Source organism: Daphnia pulex, chromosome 11 (genome assembly GCF_021134715.1).
Source record: "Daphnia pulex isolate KAP4 chromosome 11, ASM2113471v1".
NCBI lineage: Eukaryota > Metazoa > Arthropoda > Branchiopoda > Diplostraca > Daphniidae > Daphnia > Daphnia pulex.
Genome location: NC_060027.1, coordinates 1,013,848 through 1,035,950, shown reverse-complemented (window position 1 = coordinate 1,035,950; position 22,103 = coordinate 1,013,848). Strand labels below are relative to the sequence as shown.

Genomic DNA, 22,103 nt, shown 5'->3' with positions numbered 1-22,103 from the left:
GATACGCGTTGACTGTTCAGGACAATCAAAATTTGCAGCAGCTGTGGCCCAAGACACAGAATTTGACAATCTTTAAAAAGATGTTGTTCCATTTCAATCCCAAGTTGTGTTTGAATTTAATCGAAGAGCTCGTCAACTCCAGTACCGTTCCAGGAACTTTGGCGTTTAAGCACTCGGACGTGGACATTTCACCGTGGTCGAATGGCGATAAGGCGACGTGTGACGAACAAGTTCTAAACGTCACTATTGTTAATAAGTCGGACAAAAGCATGCAATTAAGCTGGAATAATTTCAGAGCTACATTGGCTGACAAACGTCAGTTATTAGGTTATGTAATCTCATACATTGAGGCGCCTTATAAAAACGTCTCATATTTTGACCGTCGTGACGCTTGCGGTGGTGATGGGTATGTTTACCATTATCGTTCATATAATTTTTCATGAATTATCAATTTTCCTTTTATTAGATGGACTACAATTGATGTCGCTGCTAATCATGATGCTGAACCCGAAGAGAACGAAATGAACATTATTACTTATCTCAAGCCTTACACTCAATACGCCATCTATGTACAGACGTACACAGTAGCGCCCCAACAAACTGGCAAACGAATTGGCGCACGTAGTCCAATTTTATACGAAAGAACAAGTCCAGCAGGTAAATAAGTCATGATTCATGTAATGTATTCAGTCTTGTGTTGAAATATTTTTATTTCTTTCTTTCATCACTTTTTTTGTTTTGTTTTATTTATTTTTATTTTTTTGCATAGAACCCGACCAACCGGAAGATTTGAGGGCTTCTGCGAATTCCAGTTCAGAACTGGTTATTGACTGGAAACCTCCAATCAACCCTAATGGAATTGTGACACATTACATCGTCACTGGCAGTTGGCGTAAAGACGACCAAGACTACTTTGACAAACTCGATACTTGCGCTGAACGTAAGAATTTCATACTTTAAAGATATTTCTTGTTGATTAAAAAAGAAAAAAACAAAAAACAAAAAACACTTTAACTGATTTTATCAAATTTGATTCTTGCTTTAGATGCTAGTTCATTGGTTGTTAGTGAAACGAAGAAGCCAGTTTTGGAGGAGACATCGCCCGATAACCGGACTTCAATATTCGGCGATCCAAGTATTTTTGCAGCGTCTCCTGAAGGAAACAACAACCCCGAAAGTGGCGGTGGCAGTGCTCAGCAAGGCAAATGTTGCCAATGCACTGGGACAAATGACAAAGTGACTCTGGAGAAGAAGGAAAAAGAGCAACAATTCAAAATTGAATTTGAAAACTTTCTCCATGATAAAATCTACATCAAAGACACTATGTTAGTCAATTTTTTTCCCATTTTGCCTCTTTGTTTTCTATCGGAGATTAATTTGCAAATTGTTCCCCGTTGTTTCAGTGTCCTCGGCCGCAAAAAACGACATGTTGATACGACGACTGAAATTGGAGATCCAGACAACAACGCCATAGAATTCCCCGAAGACAAGCCCACGATTAATTCTTCTCACAATCAAGCCATTGGAATTGCGCCCGGTGAAAATCACACCAATTTCTACGATGGCAATAATCGGCTGATCACTTTTTATCAAAAAGTGACGGGAACGAGTTACACTGTGGTCGGTGTACGACACTACGCCGAATATACTATCAAAGTGATTGCTTGTCACGACCACGATCCCTTCACAAATAGGACTTTGTGCAGTATGACTGCCGCCTTGACTTCGGCTCGCACTAAACAGAGTGGTAAATAAATAATGTTCAATTAAGTCCTGGTCAGTAATTTCAGATTAAATTTTTACCAATTTTTACAAATAGATTTCGCGGATGATATCGTTGGTGGTGTAGTGAGATACGAATCGAATAACACGTCTCGATCGATTAAAATTGGTTGGAATGAACCGGAGGATCCCAACGGACTAATTAAAAAATATCTCCTGGAGTACAGACGATCAGATAATGTAGATCTGCATTCTGTTTACTTTCTCGAAACAAATTCCTGATTAGAAATTTCTATCGTTCAGGGCAAAGTTGTTAGAGAATGCGTTCGCCGGAAGGACTTTGTGGAAAGCCAACGCACTAAATTAATGGTCGATTTAATACCGGGTAACTATTGCGTTCAAGTACGAGCGGTTTCTTTGGCTGGACCTGGACCACCTACCAAGGACGTTTGTTTCCTCATCGAGGTGTGATTTTGTCTTGTCCTTACGACTTGTAATTGAATTTCGATTGACCGTCATCTATTTAACTTACAGGAACATTTTAATGGAATGACTGGTAGCATGATATCGGGTATCTTCGTCGTCGTCCTATTGGTTGTGATTTTGCTGGCCGTTGTTCTTGGATATTACTTTATTAAAAACAAAAAGTATAAGGATGACCATGGAACGGTCTCAATTAATCCGGATTATCACAGTAATTTGTCTTCATCAAAATTATTTTATTTGGTCTGTAATCACGATTCTGTTTGATTAGAATACGTCCCCGATGAGTGGGAAGTGGCCCGTGACAATGTCGTCATCCTCCGTGAACTGGGTCAGGGCTCTTTCGGTATGGTCTACGAAGGCCTTCTACGTAACACAGTTCCTAACCAGCCTGAAGTGAAATGTGCCATCAAAACGGTCAATGAAAAAGCCAATGTGAAGGAGCGAATGGAATTCCTTACAGAAGCTTCTGTCATGAAGTAAAATAGTTCAAAACGTTTCATCCCGTTTGAATTGATTGATTTACTTTTCACCATTGTCGCAGGGAATTTAACGCTAATCATGTCCTCAAACTATTGGGAGTTGTCTCTAAAGCTCAACCCACTTTGGTCATTATGGAGTTGATGGCTAACGGAGACTTGAAGTCATATCTACGCTCTCACCGTCCAGACTGCGAAGAAAACGTCACCGAAGGTCGACAACCGCCTACCCTAAAGGTAAATGAAATAAGTTGCCCTTAATCGTTTTCATTTCCTCATCCATTTCGTTTCATTATTCAGTGCATATTGAAGATGGCCATCGAAATTGCCGATGGCATGATGTACTTATCGGAGAAGAAGTACGTTCATCGTGATTTAGCAGCTCGGAATTGCATGGTGGCTGGCGACATGACCGTCAAGATTGGCGATTTTGGGCTAACGCGCGATATTTACGAAACGGATTATTACCGCAAAGGCGGCAAAGGACTTTTACCCGTTCGATGGATGGCACCCGAATCACTACGAGACGGTGTCTACACCTCTCAATGCGATGTCTGGAGTTTTGGCGTCGTGTTGTGGGAAATGGCGACTCTCGCCTCGCAACCCTATCAGGGTTTGACTAACGAGCAGGTTCTCAAGTACGTGATTGATGGCGGCGTTATGGAACGGCCCGAAGGTTGTCCAGACAGGCTCTACAATCTCATGGAAAGCTGTTGGCAATATGTTGCCAAAAGACGACCCACCTTCATCGACCTCATCGAAAATCTCTTGCCCGACGTAACATCAGATTGGCGTCGTAACGATGATGTATTTCTTCTATCAAGATCTCTGATTTGTTTCCTCTGAACAGGTTCCAGTGCAGTTTGCCAGTGTCTCGTTTTTCCATTCGGACGCCGGCGTGAGTGCCCGGGCGGCACCCAAGGCCCACTATGAGCAAGAAACTCAACTCCTGAACGAAACGTTGATGTCGCTACCCGAAGGAGATTCAGAGTTTGATGAGTATCTCATGGGTGACCCTTTATCCAGATTTCGTCATTACGCTAGTGATCAGATTGTGCAAATTGATGATGAACGACACACGGGTGAAGAGATTCCACTGACTTCTAACCTGCTGTTAGAGAGTAGAAGAAGTGACGAAGGTGGTGAAGAAGGTATAAGGGAAGAAGAGGTCGGTGATGACGATCATGTTCCAGTCCTTTTTCCACACGATAGGGGCGGAGCCTACATCTTGGTGAAAAATCCTGGCGGTCAAATTGCAGCGAATGGCAATGGCAGCAAGAGCGAAAGCTCCAAAGGCACTACCTCCATGGCTAGTGAAGATAGTAAAGGAAGTTATGTAAGCAACGGCAGTGCGTCAAACGGTTACGTCTTGGGCATTTTGAAACAGCGTCGGCATAACAACACGGAATGTTGATGAAACTCCACTTTCTCTCTCAGTCTCCTCCGATTTGTAAATCTACCTCGTGCAAATCAATGTTTTGTCTGTCAGTTACCCACAAACAGGGACTAGCTCATAACGGAAACAAACCAGTGAATTTGCAAACAAAAAACAAAGTCTCGTTAAATATCTCCCTCATTCATTTTCTGACCATTTTCTTTTTTCAGTGTACTCTTTGTACTTATATATTAATGTATATATCTATACATGTAACCTCAAGCCAATGTATATACGCCCTGTTTAAACAAAAAAAAAAATGACTTTTGCAGCTGCCGGAAAGAAGGAAAAAAAAATACCCCCCTGACGTTGTGGATAACACAGATGCCGAAAAACAGACTGGTCAACGATGCTTTGTTTGTATGCGTGTCAAATTACGAATAATATTTATACAGTGCATTTCGAAATCTCTTTCATTCAAAAATTGATTTGACTCTTTTCTCTCTCTAAAACATCGGATCGGAATATATTTTTTCCCCTATTCTCAGGAGCTCTATTTCAGGAATTGTGTAACTACAAACAGGTTTGTTTGAATGGTATTGTATCATTATTGTATCGTATACCGTTTGAAAGATTCGTAAGTAACTTTGTATTCACTTTTACGCTTGTTTGTTCATGTTTGTCAAGCGCGGGGGCTTGCAGTTGCAGTTGCATCCAGAAGTTGAATTTTACATGGACCATAATCAACTCTTGGAAATAGTTGGACGAATCTTGGAATTGTGATCACAACACACATGCAAGTGAGTAGATTCCCGTTCATTTCTTAACTATGGTTGAATGCACTTGATGTAAAAGGCAAAAGCTTTTCCGAGTAATGCACTCCCCCATGTTCAAAGCTTTTAAAATGTTACCACACAGTGTTAGCAGTTCTCTTGTCAGGTACTTGGAAGTCTAATAGAGTCGAAATGTGTTGGAGGAAGTCTCAACGTCAGTCTCAGCCTTGGGTTTACTGTTGCGTGTTAATTGCCATTTTCCGTTTCAAGTAGGCTGTTCAATCCCACTTTTCCGTTCCAACTTTGTATGTCTTTCCGCAGTAGAGTCGGTGGATCGTACTTGTACGTTCTTGTCACAGTTAACTCGTTTCCGACTTCGTAATACTGATACCTTCATTGTTTCAGTAGTGCGAATTGCCAAAAGGCTGCATTAATGAGAGAAAATTCCTTTTCGATGTAGGGCAAGCTTCGTTACAGGATTTTTGAATATTTTCTCTGGTGTTGCAACCGATAGCATAGATTTAGAACATATCCTGTTTTTCTCGTTTCGTTCTACTCTCGCTCAAAAACAACAGGGACACAATTCATCAAGATTTAAGTGGAAGACGCGCACTTAGGAAAAAAGAGAAAATGTCGAAAACACAAAGGCGTTTCAACAACTGGAGTACAAATTATAGATGACCCATTAAGTTTATTGTACATTCTGTTAACTCAATGTAACTTTTCTTCCATACGCAATCCTGAAAAATTAAAAAATGATGCCGTTCTTTCGTCGTCATTAATCATTTAAGCGCAGTGTAATGTGAAATGTGTGTCATGTGTCACGCAAGCTTTTCGTGGCATTAATTTGTGACGATGGCACGTAGGCCTCTCTAGCTGGGTAGATCTGAAGCAGATCAACGAGAACTGTTTTGAAACTTTGATTGTGCCCCGGAGGTTGAAACGTAAAAGCTCCGGGTTCACAAGTGACTGGCACGTCGACACAAACAACAACAACAAACGGGAACGGAGCGAGAAATGAAAACAAGAACAAACACACAGAAATGGGTGGGGCTGGCTATTGGGCAAAAATTTTAAAATAAGAAATGGCCAAATGCGTCATTGACTACGGTATTTAAAATCGGTAAAATGTACTCGAGCGGAATTGAAAAATTTCTCCGGAATTCTCCAAATTTCCCAGTTTCAGATCGGGTCAATTCTTGAGCATCAATTGAATTTATTCTTGTAACGCCACGGATGCAAAAACGGATTGACCTTTTTGGATTCGTCGAAACGAGATCAAAGTTCCATCATTTGTGAGACGGGCGGGAGGGTAGGAGGAGGTTGTGATGGGCAGGAATGCTGCGAATGGTAATCAGATAGGAGGGCCGGCAACAGAAACAACAACCCAAAGTTGTTGCGGTGAAGATGAAAATTTGGGAATCGCGGGAGCTGCTGCCTTGTGATCGATCGTGTCGTCGTGAGTCTGTCTGTTCCGTCCGTCGTGAGTCTGTGGTGTCACCCAACATCGTCAGCCACCCAAACCAACCGGCCACTCTCATCTGCGGTCTTATCGAAGCCATAAGGGGAGGTCGGTGGGTGGATGAGGAGGGAGATGATGTTTGTTGTTTGTTTGTTTTCTGAAACTGTCAGTGAGTGACGGGCAGACGATGGCTCAATAGATATCGTCCAGGATTGCCCCAGGATCCACCAGGAGACGTTGTCGTACGTGCACAAATTATTTCATAGGCGCCGAAAATTGTTATTCGTGACGCCGCCAGCTCTTCCTCATACCAACAATCCAGCCCAACCTCCTAGACCGGATGTTAATTGGCATGTCAGCCTTTTCTTTTCTGTTTCCCCTTGGGCGTGTTGAAAAATTAAAAAAAACCAAGCAAATAGAAATTTCTTGTCTCTCCTTCTCCGCCCTGGATGGCTGGATGTGACGATGATTCGCAGAGGCAGCGGACAGAGTCAAATCACAACCGGTTTTACCTGCCTAACGGTTTTCCTTCCTTTTCTCTTGTTATTATTATTTATTATTATGATATTCTCTATTACTTTTGGTCTTTTGCACTCGTATATCTTTCTTCACTTTGAACTGCGATTCGGCCGATTCCCCTACGCAGTACGCGCGAGTGTTGAATAACTGCGGGCACGAGATCGCATCGGCGGCCTCTAGTTTCTATTTGTCGTTCCACTTTTGTACTTGGTTCTAATTTTGGCCGCTAGATGGCGCACACGTCGCTGTTCGAAAAGAAATGCAGACGGCTCCCGCCCACCCAAACCCGTCCTCTGTAGTGTGCCAGTGCCAGCCCCTACGACGCAATAAGCAACCTTGGGAAGAACCACATCAGTAGTGGCAGGGACTCGGCGATGAATGTTGTCGTTCCGTTTTCTGCTGTCGAGTGTTTTCGTCCACACGTCGCATTCTTGAGTTTTCGTATCTCGGTCGTCGTCTGATTCGAGTCTGAGTTTTGTTTTCGTCTTTCTAGGCGTCCTCAAAAGTTGTTTGGGCATTTAGAACGACCCCCCAGTGGAAGCCAATAATTATCCGTACGAAAGTGCTTCAAAACAGTGTCGTCGTGTGTGCTGCCAGAGAGAAACTGAAAAGATTATTGGGCAGTTTCCTAATAAAGTGAAATGGTGTTGTAGTGTGTGTGTGTGTGAGAAAAGTGTGGTGCATCAAAAAACCTCCTCGTTCCCCTATCCACACAACACGCAGAGAGAGAGAGACAGACAACAGTGTGGCGGCCATCTTTTGCGTCGTGACTTTTTCGTCTGGACGTCTCGATTCGTTTATTGGTTGCCAAAGAAAAAGTTGTGTCTGAAAGTCGGCCAGATTTTGTTGCCTTTTTGGTGATGAATTGCGTGTTGGATTGGCCGGGTTGCGGCGAGAGAAACAACACCGACACGGCGTCGTGAACCGTTGGATATTGACCAGTGTGTGTGTCTGGGACGGAGCAGCGGTGGCGCTAGCTGTCACTGAAGGTATGAACCATCAAAAATGCGTGTTGTTTCCCCTCTTGCCTTTTATTTACGCACCACAGACATTGTACGGGAAACGTGCGTCGCATTAAACCATGACCTCTAGCGGCCTTTTGAAAATAATTCAGTCGGGGTTTGACGTTATGACGTCACATCCCACACCGCCAATTCCCACCGTCCTTCGTGGACGCACTCGAACGTCGAGTGGTGGGGTGGTGGTAGGGGGTGGGATCGATAGAAGAAGCGGCTAGAGGGGGGTGTGTGCGCCACTGACGTCACACGACGAGTAGCGAAACCACGCCCACCATCGAATTGGGTGGAGGCGTGGCTCATTTTCGAAAAAGACAAAACCAGACGATGAGTCGCTCGCTACGACGCCATTTCATAGCCGTCGTCGTCTAAATTTAGACGGCGCCCTCATCTAACCGTAACTGGCGTGAAACTTGAAATCTTTTCTTCTTCTTCTTCTACTCAACATTGGACGGGAGTAACTAGGGGAGGAATTTAGTTTAAATAAAATGGATGGCTCGTGACGGAAATTGTGAATGAGGATGACGGCAGCCGCTTTGAATCGACTCGAATGAAAACATTTTTTTTTTTTAATTTCGGTCGTCGGTGCGGAAGAAAGAAACGGGACGAGACCGCCCGCACGAATTCACGCACTTATTTGTTTGTTTGCTCTTTTACGAGCGTCATTAGATAATAGATATAGTGGAAATGGTCCGTCGTTGTTGTTTATTGGCGGGGGCAGACAATCATTTGTTTTTTTTCCCAGTTATTGGATTGGGCCGATCCGTTTGAACCCATTGAATTTGCTTGGCCCATTTTCAGTTCCCCGTTTTAATTTCAGTTTGCGACGTGGAAATATTTCTGGATTTTCCCCCCGCCAGTTATTTGACTGAGATAGGAGACGAGACGCCGGTCGGTGGGTGGCATGGCGTTTTGTGGTCGTTGCCTCATGACGTCATGAACAAAACAAAAATCTAATGATAATAACAACAAATGACGAAAAAAGAAGAAAAAAAACGAGAATTTTTGAATGGAATTTCTGTTTTTATTTTTCTTTAATTTTGTTCATTTTTATCAATTTTGGATTTCTCGTTAATTCGGCACATTTTTGAAATGTTGACTTGTTGTCCGCGAGTTGTTTTGATGCGTCGGCCGGCCGACGAGGGCAATGAACTCGACGAGTCTGGCGATTTGTTCCCCCCATTGAAGCGAGAAAGAAAAAGGATGCACCCAAAAAAGTCTCTTTTCTCTTTGATATAAAGTCAAAATTCAGTGGCCAAGAATTTCGTGCTGTCGGACTCCCATTTGTTGTTTAATATGCCAAAATGAGTTTTGACGATCCTTTGTTTTTCGGCCATTTCTCCAGGTCGATTTCGCTTTTTGGGATTGAATGTTTTTCTGGTGTTGTGGTCTAAGAATAAAATGAAAACGGACCAGATGTGTGGTGGTGTCACGCGGGATGAATGGAATGTCGTCGCTATGACTCGCGGGTGGAACGTAAAAGAGTCACGAGCAGTTCGTTTGAAGGTCGGCCTCTGAAGGAGGAAACGGCCAAAATGAATTCCATTTTAAAATGAATTTTCCGTCTTCTTTTTAAAACAACCAAACCAAACAAACAATCGGTCGTTGAACCCGTCCGTTTGCGTTTGCTACACGTGACGGACCTCTTTCTTTATTTTTCGCCCATTTCAGAGTTAATTCAATTGAGAATCCATCAGCAATTCCGTTTCCCAATGGATTTCTTTCTTTCTTTCTTTCAAAAGCGGCCGGTCTCTCTTAAAATACAACGGATACAGTTGATTTCTATCTGTCTAAGTGTCTAATAAACATGTTTGCTTCGATACTACGTAGTGGTGATGATAATGACCGGTTCAAAGTCTACCTGCACACGTGGATTGTTCTCCAACAAACGATGGGAATTTTGATTTCATTGTGAAGGATTGACGTTTCATTCAAGTTTTTTAAAGTGAATGTTTTTCCTTGTTTTCAGGTTTGAAGGCGAGTGGATACGATGGATACCGGTTGACTTGAAATCCTTGCCATCACCACCACCACCTACTAAAGAGGAATATCAAAAGGTGAAGAAGAAGAAGAAGAAGAAGAAAAGTGCCAGTGCAAATTACGTGAACTGACAGACAAAATGGTCGTTGACGATCGGATAACCAACGATCCGGATCGGTTGATTGGCGGCTCGTTTCGTCAAGTCGATCGCAGAACATGTCCTGCATTAAGGAGTCGACGGCGAGGAGGCTTTTTCCTGGCCATCCTTGTCGTTTTCGTGATCTTTCTCGACGTGACTGGAGCCACTTCTCTCGGCCAGGCTCTACCGGCCCTTCCCATTTCGTCCATCGACGCCTATCAGCCTCTCAGGGAGAAAGAGAGTAAGTCTTCTTTGACGTCACATCTTGGTTCCACGGTTGGTAGTCGCAACGAGAAAGTCAACAAACGTCGTCGTCACATCCGTTCTCATTATCGTCCTGGAGTAGAAAACAACAAAACACGCACATGCGTGACGTCACTGACGATATTGTCAGGTGTCGGGGCGAACCGTACCGAGTCGACTGGGACTCTGTGGATTTCTCAAACCAGAATAATCAACAGTCTCAGTTTCAAATGTTTTCATCCGGGGTGATGAGATGAGATGTTTAATAGATTTCATTTGACATTTCGGTCAAATAGGAGCAGAATTAAATTCCTGACCGCTGGGTCATTTTACGAAATTTGAACTTTTCATCTCTTATTTTACTTTTAACTTTTAATCGATTTACTGGCGCCAAGATGATTCCGATTCGAAGCTGATGGGGCAATGATGGGGGGATGCCATTTTTTGTGGTGTGCAATTTAAGCGGCGCACGTTCGTTGGGTTCACGCCCACCGAGTGTTTTTGAAATAGTTTGTGTAACCAATTGTTCTCGTTTCGACCAGTTTGTCCCAGTATCGAAGTCCGGAACGGCCCCCAACAATTTTCGGAATTGGAGGGCTGCCGAGTGGTGGAAGGTTTCCTTCACATTGTTTTGATGGAAAATTTGGACTTTGCCAGCGACTTGAATAATCGCAGCTTCCCGGCCTTGCGGGAAATCACGGGCTATTTGCTTTTTTACCGCGTCTTTGGCCTACGCTCCATCGGCCAACTGTTTCCCAATTTGGCCGTCATCCGCGGCCAGCAGCTCCTTTTCGATTTCTCATTCGTCGTTTATGAACTCATGCAACTACAGGTACGTTCATTTTATTTGGTTAATTTGGCGTTTCTTGCTAATATGTCGTGTCGATTTATCTGTTTTAACATTTGGGTGAATCTCGGATTCACCCAACAGGAAATTGGACTGAAATCGTTGGCGGAACTGCAGCGCGGATCCGTCCTCATTGAAAAAAATCCAAATCTCTGCTACGTGGAATCGATCGATTGGGGCCGAATTGGTCATTCCGGCCGCCTCAATCATTTCATCCAGGTCATTATTTACGTTGTTTGAATTGTGTCGACGGTTTTTTCGTCATTCTTTCGCCTTAAGTGGAAGTGTGTCTTGTGTGCCTGCGTGACACTCGTGTTGTTTGTTCGTCATGGAAGGGAATCGGGACAACCGGTTTTCGTGTTTGTTTGGCTGTTTTGTTTCATTTGCAAAGGAGAGAATGAGATTGAGCCCAGCCCAGCCCAGAATCTGACCAAATGCCATCTAGTGTGGCTCAAAGGAATGTGAGAGCGAGTTTGCGCCTCCTCGTTTCATCCGGAATTTCGAAAATGCGAATGGATGAAACTGGAAGATGAAGGAGCTGAGTCGAAGAACGGATGTCGAATATCTTCGACTTTTCCGGTCTCGCGTAACTGCGGCATCGAAAACTCCCGGCGGAGACGCTTGGCCGTCCATCAGATTCTGTTCTGTTCGGGACGGCAGTGTCTTGTTCTTGACTTATTTGTTGATCTCATTTTTCATTTGCTTTCCTTCTGTTATTTACAGGGTAATAAAAGGGCCAGCGAATGTCCGAAATGTCAGGATCGTTGTCCAGCCGGTGGAGATGGTCGCCGACTTTGTTGGAACAACGACGACTGTCAGAAAGGTCAGTTTTTCTTGCGGTTTCTTGCCACGCCATTTCCCATGATGAATGAATGAATCATGCGCCGCTCTATCCGAGTTATTAGTGCGTTTAATTGAATCCCCCCTCCCCTTTACCGCCGAAAACGGTTAAGGAAGAAACCAGTTGGTCGAGTCGTGCGTTCAGGGCAGCCAACCACTTGGACAAACAAAAATAAATCAACAACACGAGGATTCGAAAAGACGATAAGGCTCGAGGGGCATTTGCTGTTTTGCCTTGAGTACCAGGGGGGGGGGGGGGGGAATTGAATGCCAAAAAAAGCTGTCGAGATGATTGTCAAATCGAGTTGTTGTGGCAAAGCCTTGGCACTGCCAGCGGCCATGACTTGGATTTCTCCTTCCTCTTGTTGTTGTTGTTCTGCTCTTTTTTATTGTTGTTTTTTTGGAATTCCTTACGCAAAGAAAGAAAAACAACAGCGAGAGAAAGAGAGAGAGAGAGGGGATAAATGAAAACAAGAAGAAGAAAAGGTTCGACGACAGCGGCGACATCCGGAGACGAGAGTTCCAATCTTTTGGAGACACCACCAACTTGGATCGATAAGTTTCTAACCCAAATACGAGCTGCTGATTCATCTGGCGATCGAGCGGACGAGCGACTTGCCCTTTAAACCGACAAGATCATTAAAAACGGCGACCCTGAATGGCAACAACTTTGGGTCTCTGGAGATTATTGACTTGTTGTTTTAAGTTTCGAAATATTTCGACGATAGGAAAAGATAATGAAATCATCGTCTGTTGGGGGGACGGAACGAGAAATGGCAATCATTTCACTCGGTCGCTGTTGTGTCCTTAAATGGTTGGTGAGTAACGGGAGTCTCTTTGGTCGCAAGTTTATCGACGACGGGCCATTTTCAATCGGCGGGGCGGGACATCTCATTTTTCATTCGTTTTTCCGATTCCTTTATTTTGTTTTTTATTTTTAATTTTGGCTTTATTGAAATTTTGAAATTTAAAAATAATCTTTGGTGTTGATTTGTTGATAGTTTGCGACCAATGCGGTCAAGGCGTCAGCGGAGCGTGCAGCGTGATGACGAGGGATGTTGGGCGTCCGTCCGATATGCGCTGCTGTCACGAGGAGTGCGCCGGTGGGTGCAGTGGCGGCCAGAGCAACCAGTGCGACGTTTGCAAACACGTCATCCACAACGACGAATGCCGATCCGTCTGTCCTCCTGGCCATTACTTGGTAAGAATTTTTCACCTCCACATCTTGCAGGAAACTTTCTCTCTTGGCCTCGTTCATTGGACGTGTTCTAGTTTCGAATTGCGGAGCGGGCGCACTTGATCCGCCGTCGCCAATTGGTTGTTTAACTATCTGACTCCTATTCAATTACATTCAAACGATCAAACACACACGAGCTGCTCTTTCCTGTGCACGTCGACCAGTTTGGAAGGGAATCCAATCGTCGCCACTTTCATTTGAAAATATTTTCTTCTTTTCTTCTTGCCTTGTGTTTAGTTTATGAAGCGGCGATGCGTCACCGACGTCGAGTGCATCACCATGCTACCCCCACGCCAATCTGTCCAGGAATATCCGTACGTCAAAAAGAATTGGAAGGTCTTTGCTGAGTCGGGAGAATGCATCTTGGTAAGTAATGGAATTTCCGGCTGTGAATTCTTGTGATGCATTAAAACTATTGCACCGAATTGATTGATTAATTGTTTAATTGCCATTCATTTTAATCCAGGAATGTCCGCCAGGCTTTCAGGAAAAAAAAATAAATCACACTGATACTCTACATTATTTTACCTGCGTTCCCTGTCAAGGTAAATTTCTCGATTGATTTATTGACTGGGAACTTGCCTCAATTTCTCCATTTTCCAATTTCGATCAGGTCCTTGTCCCAAGGTGTGCAAGGGATTGTTCGTTAGCAACATCGAAACGGTCCAAAAGTTGCGCGGATGCACAACAATCGATGGCGACCTGGAAATGCAGATCAAAGGAGGCGACAACATCATCCAGGAACTGGAAAGGAGTCTCGGCAGCATCGAAGTGATTAAAGGAGTTCTCAAAATCACGCGCTCCTTTCCCATCTTGTCGCTCAGTTTCTTCAAAAGTCTCAGGACCATTACCGGGAAACCGGAACCGAAACATTCCAGTGGGAGCAAAAATTTCGACGACGAGTAAGTGCCTAGTTTCCCTTGTGAATATGTCAATATTTTAAATTCCTCAATTTATTTATGTTTCTAGATACGCGTTGACTGTTCAGGACAATCAAAATTTGCAGCAGCTGTGGCCCAAGACACAGAATTTGACAATCTATAAAAAGATGTTGTTCCACTTCAATCCCAAGTTGTGTTTGAATTTAATCGAAGAGCTCGTCAACTCCAGTACCGTTCCAGGAACTTTGGCGTTTAAGCACTCGGACGTGGACATTTCACCTTGGTCAAATGGCGATAAGGCGACGTGTGACGAACAAGTTCTCAACGTCACTATTGTTAACAAGTCCTCTGTTGGAATGCTGTTAAGTTGGGACAATTTCAGAGCAATGTTGGATGATAAACGCCAATTGCTGGGCTATATTATTTCTTATATCGAGGCTCCTTTTGCAAATGTCTCTTATTACGATGGACGTGACGCTTGTGGTGGTGACGGGTAAGTTTTTGTTTTGTTTATACTATTGTCTTGATATTCATTAAAATGCCTTTTTAAAGGTGGAGGGTCAACAATGTTGCTGCTAATCTTGATGCTCATTCTGACGAAAATCAAATGCACCTTATTACTTTTCTCAAGCCTTACACCCAATACGCCATTTACGTCCAAACGTATACAGTCGCACTGCAACAAATGGGCAAACGGGTAGGCGCCCGAAGTCCAATTTTGTACGAAAGAACTAGTCCAGCAGGTAAATAACTAAAATAAGTTTTTTTTTTTTTTTTTTTTTTTTGCTTTATGTTGATTCTTACATGTTTGTTGTCATTTTCTTATAGAACCCGATCAGCCAGAAGATTTAAGAGCTTCTGCCAACTCTAGCTCCGAACTCGTTATAGAATGGAAACCCCCGATTAATCCTAACGGAATTGTGACACATTACATCGTCACTGGCAGTTGGCGTAAAGACGACCAAGACTACTTTGACAAGCTCGACGCTTGCGCTGAACGTGAGACTTTTCATATTATAAAATAAAAAATATCTCTTTTTGATAAAACTTATTGCAATCTTCTGATCTCAAATTTGGTTCCTACTTTAGATGCTAGTTCATTGGTTGTTAGCGAAACGAAGAAGCCAGTTTTAGAGGAGACATCACCGGATAATCGGACTTCAATATTCGGCGATCCAAGTATTTTTGGAGGGTCCCCTGAAGGAAACAACAACCCCGAAAGTGGCGGCGGCAGTGGCAGTGCTCAGCAAGGCAAATGTTGCCAATGCACTGGGACAAATGACAAAGTGACTCTGGAGAAGAAGGAAAAAGAGCAACAATTCAAAATTGAATTTGAAAACTTTCTCCATGATAAAATCTACATCAAAGACCCCGTGTTAGTCCATTTCTATTTTGCGTAACTTTTACTTCAGGAGATGAATTTACAAATTGTTTGCCGTTGTCACAGTGTCCACGGCCGAAAAAAACGACAAGCTGATGCGACGACTGAAACTGGAGATCATGACAACAACCATGACAACAACATCGTAGAAGAATTCCCCGAGATTACGATTAATTCCTCTCACAACCAAGCAATTGGAATTGTGCCAGGTGAAAATCACACCAACACCTACGAAAATAATCGGTTGGTCACTTTTTATCAAAAAGTGACGGGTACGAGTTACACTGTGGTCGGTGTACGACACTACGCCGAATATACAATACAAGTGGTCGCCTGTCACGACCACGATCCCGTCAGGAATAGGAGCCTTTGCAGTTTAACGGCCGTGACTTCAGCTCGCACCAAACAGAGTGGTAAATATTTATTTTGTTATTTGTCATTTGTCTGTGATTACCTGGTGTGTAACTTTGATTTCGTCCCTTTTCAGATTTTGCGGATGATATCGTTGGTGGTGTAGTGAGATACGATTCGAATTCCACGACTTCATCGATCAAAATTGGTTGGAGTGAACCGGAGGATCCCAACGGACTTGTCACAAAATATCTTCTTGAATACAAACGAACTGACAACGTAAGCCTGATTTCTGTTTGAAATGTCCTGGTTGTTTACTTATCAAGATCATCATTAAAAGGGCAAAGTTGTCAGAGAATGCATTCGCCGGAAGGACTTTGTTGAAAGCAATAAGACCCGACTAATGGCTGACCTAATTCCGGGCAATTACTGCGTTCACGCTCGAGCTTTTTCTTTGGCTGGGCCTGGACCACCTACGAAGGACGTTTGTTTCCTTATCGAGGTTTGACTACTTATTAATGGCTAAAACTTCATTTGGTTTGTAAGTAATGGCTTTGTGTTTGTTTTTTTAATTAACTAGGAACCCGTGAGTGGACTAAATTATAGCCTTGTATCCATATTCGTCTTGGTCCTCTTCGCTGTGGTTTTCTTATGCGCACTAATGGGATATTTTTTCATCAAAAACAAAAAGAACAAGGATGGAAAGGGCATTGTCTCTATCAATCCTGATTATCATAGTAATATTTTAAACATTGTATCCGTCATATTTTTCAAAGCAGTTGCTTATTATTACTATCTTTTGTGTAGGATACGTCCCTGACGATTGGGAAGTGGCTCGCGACAATGTTGTCACTATTCGTCCATTGGGTCAGGGATCTTTTGGTATGGTCTATGAAGGCATATTACGTAGCAACGGATCTGAAACTAAGTGCGCTATCAAAACCGTTAACGAAAAAGCCGATGTAACTGAAAGGATCCAATTCCTCAACGAAGCCTCCGTCATGAAGTAACAACATTATTGGTAGATTTGTTGAAACATATTTTGTAATTTTATTTTTTTATTTTATTTTCAGAGAATTTAACGCTCACCACGTCCTCAAACTATTGGGTGTTGTATCTAAAGCTCAACCTACATTGGTCATCATGGAGCTGATGGCTAATGGAGACCTTAAGACTTACTTACGCTCACGTCGACCTGACTGCGAGGAAAATGTCATCCAAGGTCGACAACCGCCTACTCTTAAGGTAGGCTAAAAAGTTGCCCTTTTCGTCACCTTCATTTCCTCATCGATTTCGTTGAATTGTTCAGTGTATATTGAAGATGGCCATCGAAATTGCCGATGGCATGATGTACTTATCGGAGAAGAAGTACGTTCATCGTGATTTAGCTGCTCGGAATTGCATGGTGGCCAGTGATCTGACCGTGAAGATTGGCGATTTCGGACTAACGCGTGATGTTTACGAAACGGATTATTACCGGAGAGGAGATGCTCAAGGATTGTTGCCTGTCCGATGGATGTCACCCGAATCACTTCGTGACAATGTCTACACTTCATCGAGTGACGTCTGGAGTTTTGGCGTCGTGTTATGGGAAATGGCAACTCTGGCATCGCAACCCTATCAGGGTTTGCCCAACGAGGAGGTTGTCAAGTATGTGATGGATGGCAGAGTTATGGAACGGCCCGAAGGTTGCCCAAACAGGCTTTACATTCTTATGGAAAGCTGTTGGCAACATCATCCGAAGAAACGACCTACCTTCATAGAACTCGTCGAAAACCTTTTGCCAGACGTTAGTATATGGACTCTGAATGTAACAAACATTTTATCTTATTGAATAATTGTTGTTTGATTTCAACAGGTTTCGTCGCAATTTGCAAGCGTTTCGTTTTTTCATTCAGACGCCGGTATTAGTGCTCGGGCGACACTCAGGGCTTACTACGAGCAAGAAACTCAACGTCTCAACGATCCATCGACACCACTGCACGAAACACTGACCGATGGCAATGGTGATTTGCTAGTGAATGACCCTTTATCCCAAAACCATTGTTACACCAGTGATCAGATTCTGCAGATTGACAATGAACAACACATTTTCAAAGATCAGAGACCACCTTCCAGCCTGCAACTTGGGAATAGCAGAAGAGCGGAACACGAAGAAGGTATCAGGGATGACGAGGTAGGTGATGACGATCATGTCCCTGTTCTATTTCCACATGAAAGGCGAGCCATAATTTACGTTACAAATCCTGGTGGTCAAATTGCTGCAAACGGCAATGGCAGCAAGAGCGAAAGCTCCAAAGGCACTACCTCCATGGCTAGTGAAGATAGTAAAGGAAGTTATGTTAGCAACGGCAGTGCGTCCAACGGTTACGTCTTGGGCATTTTGAAACAGCGTCGGTATAACAACACGTAAGGTTGAAACTCCACTTTCTCTCTCAGTCTTCTCCGATTTGTAAATCTACCTCGTGCAAATCAATGTTTTGTCTGTCAGTTACCCACAAACAGGGACTAGCTCATAACGGAAACAAACCAGTGAATTTGCAAACAAAAAACAAAGTCTCGTTAAATATCTCCCTCATTCGTTTTCTGACAAAATATTTGTTTGTTTGTTTTCCAGTGTACTGTTTCCTGGACGTACTTATATTTACGATGTATATAGATAATTTTATGCTGTACATATGTTTTAAAAATGAATTTTGCAGCTGCCGAAAAAACGACGTTGTGTGGATAACACAGATGCCGAAAAACAGACTGGTCAACGATGCTTTGTTTGTATGCGTGTTAAAATTACGAATAATATTTATACAGTGCAAATATTTTACGACTTTGAAAAAGAAAAAAAAATTCCAATTTTTGTTAGGTTTTTTTTTTAAAAAAAGCCCAACAATTGTTGTACCTCATTTACTAGTTTTAGTGTATTTACATATAGGTTCATATCTTGTTGAAAATTCTTCAAAAAGAATGTGAAACACTGCATATTTATCTGCTCAAACACAAACACAAAAATGTGAGCTGCCTCGAATGCACGTCATAATGACGTGCGCATTTGTAACAGCATGTGTGCCCGCTTTTTTCCCCCTTCCGGCAAATGTTTTCTTTTGCTGATACAAGTCACTCTTTTATTCTTGTTACAAAGCGAATGTGTGTATGCGACTAAGTTTGTTTCAGTTGTTAATGGCCACAATGGCAGACATTTTTCTTATTATTTGTTTCCGTCTATTAGACTCTTATTGAGTCTTCAAGTGGATCAAGGCAAAGAAAAGAAATGCTACTATAACAATACACAAAGCAGAAAATTAACGATCATTTACTAGAGCCCCTGCGAAAAATCTAGGATGTCGTCAATTAAAGATACGCTGCTGGCATCCAGCAATCCCTTCTCGAAGTCAAATACATTTCCAGCAGAATCCATCCAGTCCTGTGGAAGTGGCGAATTGTTTCGTGATCCGGGCCGGCTTACCAGCGAACTGCGTCGAGGTGATACGAATTTGGTCTCTAATACTTTCAACAAATCCAGGTTACTTGACGATTTAAACTCCTCCTCCGTCCTTTCAGGTGAGTACTGAATCAAATTCCGGCTGATGAAGGCGCCCTTTTCTGTTTAGTGGAAATGGGGCGTTAGCTTGAAAACAGACCAACAACTTATTTACGGATTGATTGTGATACCAAAGGAACTGTTGGGGTCTATGAATCCATGTGCAGGAGCGACTGGACTGTCGAAACGGACCAAATCGAATACTATGCTTTCAGCTGCCTGGTCCCAAACCCCGCTGCTGCTGGTCATCCGGGGTGTCAATAGTGCCTCCGCCTCCAACTGTTGGGCAACCTGTGGCAGTGACAATCGCGGTTTTTGCTGCTTCTGCGAGTGGGATCCTGGAGCGAGGGTAACTGGGCTTGCAGCCAAGCTACTAGGACGACTCACTCTATTGTGGGTCGGCAAAAACATTGTTCCTATAGGAGTCCTATTTAGTGTAGAGTTCCTGCTCGGCTCCGGCGTCAACGACCGCTTTCGACACAGTTCTAGCCCGGAATTACTCATCTAGAACGACAAACGTAGCTTTATGACGGCTGCTTGAAGTAATTAATAATTTAGTACGCACTTCTTGGCTCCGACGTTTATCCATCATTCGTAGTTCAGGTTTCTCATAAGCCACCCGACCCACGGCGCCATTGCCATTCTGTTGACCACTAATGCGTCGACCACCACGACCATCTAGTAGTTAATTTTAAATGAATTAGTGTAAAAGAAAAGAAATGGTCTACTTTTTTAACAGGCTTTGTCACCTCGGACGGAACGCCGAGTCAGCAGATCTAGACTAGGTCTCCCGGAATTCAGCTGATTAAGTCGCATTTTCGCTTTGGCGCCCATTTCGACAGGCGTCATCCCTAGAGCTTCTCGTAGAGCGGCTGGAGTAGTGGCCTCGGCGCTATTCTTATCGGGAATCAGAACGTTGCGGAAGGGTGTGACCGACTGCAGTGCCATGGGCATGTTGCCCTGAAATTTGGAGCTAAGCATCGTGTCGATCGCTTCCGTCTGCTCGTTGAACTAATTGCAGCAGGAGAATATGTATACAATTAATTCTACCATCTTTGCTATAATTTAAAGATCATGCCCATACAGTTTTGCTCCAGCGAGTATGCAACTGGTTGGCGACTTCCGTTTGGGATCCAATTGATAGTTGAAAATGACCCAACTTGCCAAGTTCATCTAATTAAAGAGACAAAACTTTAACACGTGATGTTAACATAATAACCGAATTAGCAGATATTACCTTCTAGGGATGGAAAATTAAAATTGTTCGAGATCTTCTTCGCTGCTGTGACGGAAAACAGAACTAAATTCATCAAAGGTACGAAATCGTAGCACCCTCCTTTCTTTTGCAGCTCTAAACCGCTTCCCTGAATTTAAAAACAGTTACAACCATGACACATTTAGCATTATATAGATCGTTGTTAGCATACACTATGGATGGTTTGGTATTGTTCGATGTAATCAGCAGGAAACGCATTGATTAATTTTCCTCCATTGATGCATGCCTGCCGCCCTTTCTTCATGTCAATGACACCTTTGATAACGTCCCATGATTCTTGGAATGTTTTCTCGCAAGTTAACAATTCCTTCATTAGCATATTAAGTTTTTCCTGTTTTTCTTCTATTTCAGATTCCAATTCTGAAAAAAAATTTATTGATTTCATTATTTTTTTTTTATTTAATTATTATTTTTTTATTTCATTGAAGTTTTAAAATATGAAAAATACCAAGACAGATTTCTTCGTTTTCGAGATCAAGGAATGCCCGTTTCTTAGATTCGGCCATAGATGACTTTGCAACTGTTGAGCAGAGATCCTTTTTAGCAGCTACCTCTTCTGAACATAGTTCTCTATACTCTGATTGGAGTTCTCTGTAAAGAAAGAAATGCAGTTGGACATTTAATAACACAGATAGATATTGAATATGGGATACCTTGCAAGCATTTTATACTGTAGATATTGTTCTTGAAAACTATTTGTCATTTTGGTCTTGGCTTCAAATTCAGAATGTAGATGTCCTTTGAGTACTTGTAGTTTCAGGAATGTGACAAGGGAGTTTGTGCTGGAAACGGGTGATGGTTCCAGAGGAGGATTTCTCAGTGGGATTTTCCCAAGAACATGTGAGGCTAAAGCACACATTAGTTGTGCAAACTTTTCTCCCCCTGGAGAAAGGAACATTGAAGGATTGATGTGACCATCGAACTGGAAGGCATCCTTGTCAGTCTATAAAAATAATGTAAGTTAATTTTTAACTATCATTCATTTTCAATTACTACCATAAAATTTTACCTCCTGCACTTCAACTAACCACAACCTTACTTTCTTCCTGAATTCTGCTTCTTGTTTTCTTTCAATGATGGGCCATACATCTCTGAAAATATCCTGCGATCTTGGCCCATCAAGTTTAGTGAAAAGAAAATGTACTACCAATTGAAAGGCTCTTTGATTCGGAACCTTGAAAAGATCTTTGTCAAACTTCATCTTATGTTTTTCCGACATGGTTTTGTTGTCAAATTTAAGCAGTCTCATATAAATGAAGAGTGTATGATAAAAATCTAAATCAATGTTAACTTCATTTTCCACAGGGGTGCTTGCTTCAAAATTTAACATGGAGAGGTTGCTGGTGGCCATGTTGTGATAAAGAGCAGCCAATTAGCCTGAAGGAATTTAACTGTTATAAACGCTAACAAAAAACGTGGTATCTTCACGATTTAAGGTAACACCTTCGACTTTCAACACAATTACCGACTGTCATCACAGATCACAACTTACTTTTGACAACTGATTTTGAAAACCCGAAAAATCAAACCTGCGCGCGTTGCCAAATTTAACGAAAATGGATTT

General features: G+C 42.7%; 2 protein-coding genes across 8 annotated transcripts in view; one reads left to right on the top strand and one right to left on the bottom strand.

The window, feature by feature from the left end:
• Positions 1-19,028, top strand: part of LOC124207388 (insulin-like peptide receptor) — a 37,090-nt gene extending 18,062 nt beyond the window's left edge. For 3 of the 6 annotated variants that reach the window (XM_046604810.1, XM_046604813.1, XM_046604812.1), the window contains 12 exons: positions 2-406; positions 467-657; positions 770-940; positions 1,046-1,325; positions 1,404-1,747; positions 1,820-1,962; positions 2,026-2,187; positions 2,257-2,416; positions 2,477-2,684; positions 2,750-2,921; positions 2,985-3,461; positions 3,535-4,530. In XM_046604810.1, coding sequence (XP_046460766.1) covers positions 2-406; positions 467-657; positions 770-940; positions 1,046-1,325; positions 1,404-1,747; positions 1,820-1,962; positions 2,026-2,187; positions 2,257-2,416; positions 2,477-2,684; positions 2,750-2,921; positions 2,985-3,461; positions 3,535-4,098 — 3,277 coding nt within the window. In that variant the 3' untranslated portion in view covers positions 4,099-4,530. Of the gene's footprint in view, position 1; positions 407-466; positions 658-769; positions 941-1,045; positions 1,326-1,403; positions 1,748-1,819; positions 1,963-2,025; positions 2,188-2,256; positions 2,417-2,476; positions 2,685-2,749; positions 2,922-2,984; positions 3,462-3,534; positions 4,531-10,733; positions 11,024-11,122; positions 11,258-11,761; positions 11,862-12,879; positions 13,080-13,352; positions 13,482-13,581; positions 13,661-13,728; positions 14,018-14,084; positions 14,490-14,548; positions 14,740-14,824; positions 14,996-15,085; positions 15,372-15,443; positions 15,791-15,864; positions 16,008-16,068; positions 16,231-16,308; positions 16,466-16,535; positions 16,735-16,801; positions 16,974-17,037; positions 17,518-17,586 lie in introns of those variants that run through there. The other 3 variants (XM_046604807.1, XM_046604808.1, XM_046604811.1) reach the window with 2 other exon arrangements.
• LOC124207389 lies at positions 18,846-22,095 on the bottom strand. 2 transcript variants are annotated; one of them, XM_046604814.1, is made up of 10 exons: positions 21,549-22,095; positions 21,193-21,482; positions 20,988-21,130; positions 20,691-20,899; positions 20,501-20,627; positions 20,348-20,436; positions 20,013-20,274; positions 19,829-19,944; positions 19,395-19,767; positions 18,846-19,325 (listed from the first exon to the last, which is right to left on the bottom strand). In XM_046604814.1, exons 1-10 carry the CDS (start codon positions 21,888-21,890, stop codon positions 19,039-19,041), a joined length of 2,238 nt encoding a protein of 745 aa, XP_046460770.1. In that variant the 5' UTR covers positions 21,891-22,095; the 3' UTR covers positions 18,846-19,038. The 2 variants fall into 2 exon arrangements, with proteins under 2 accessions (XP_046460770.1, XP_046460771.1); XM_046604815.1 differs by having other exon boundaries at positions 19,829-19,941; positions 21,549-22,094.
• Between the last annotated feature and the right edge of the window lie 8 nt (positions 22,096-22,103).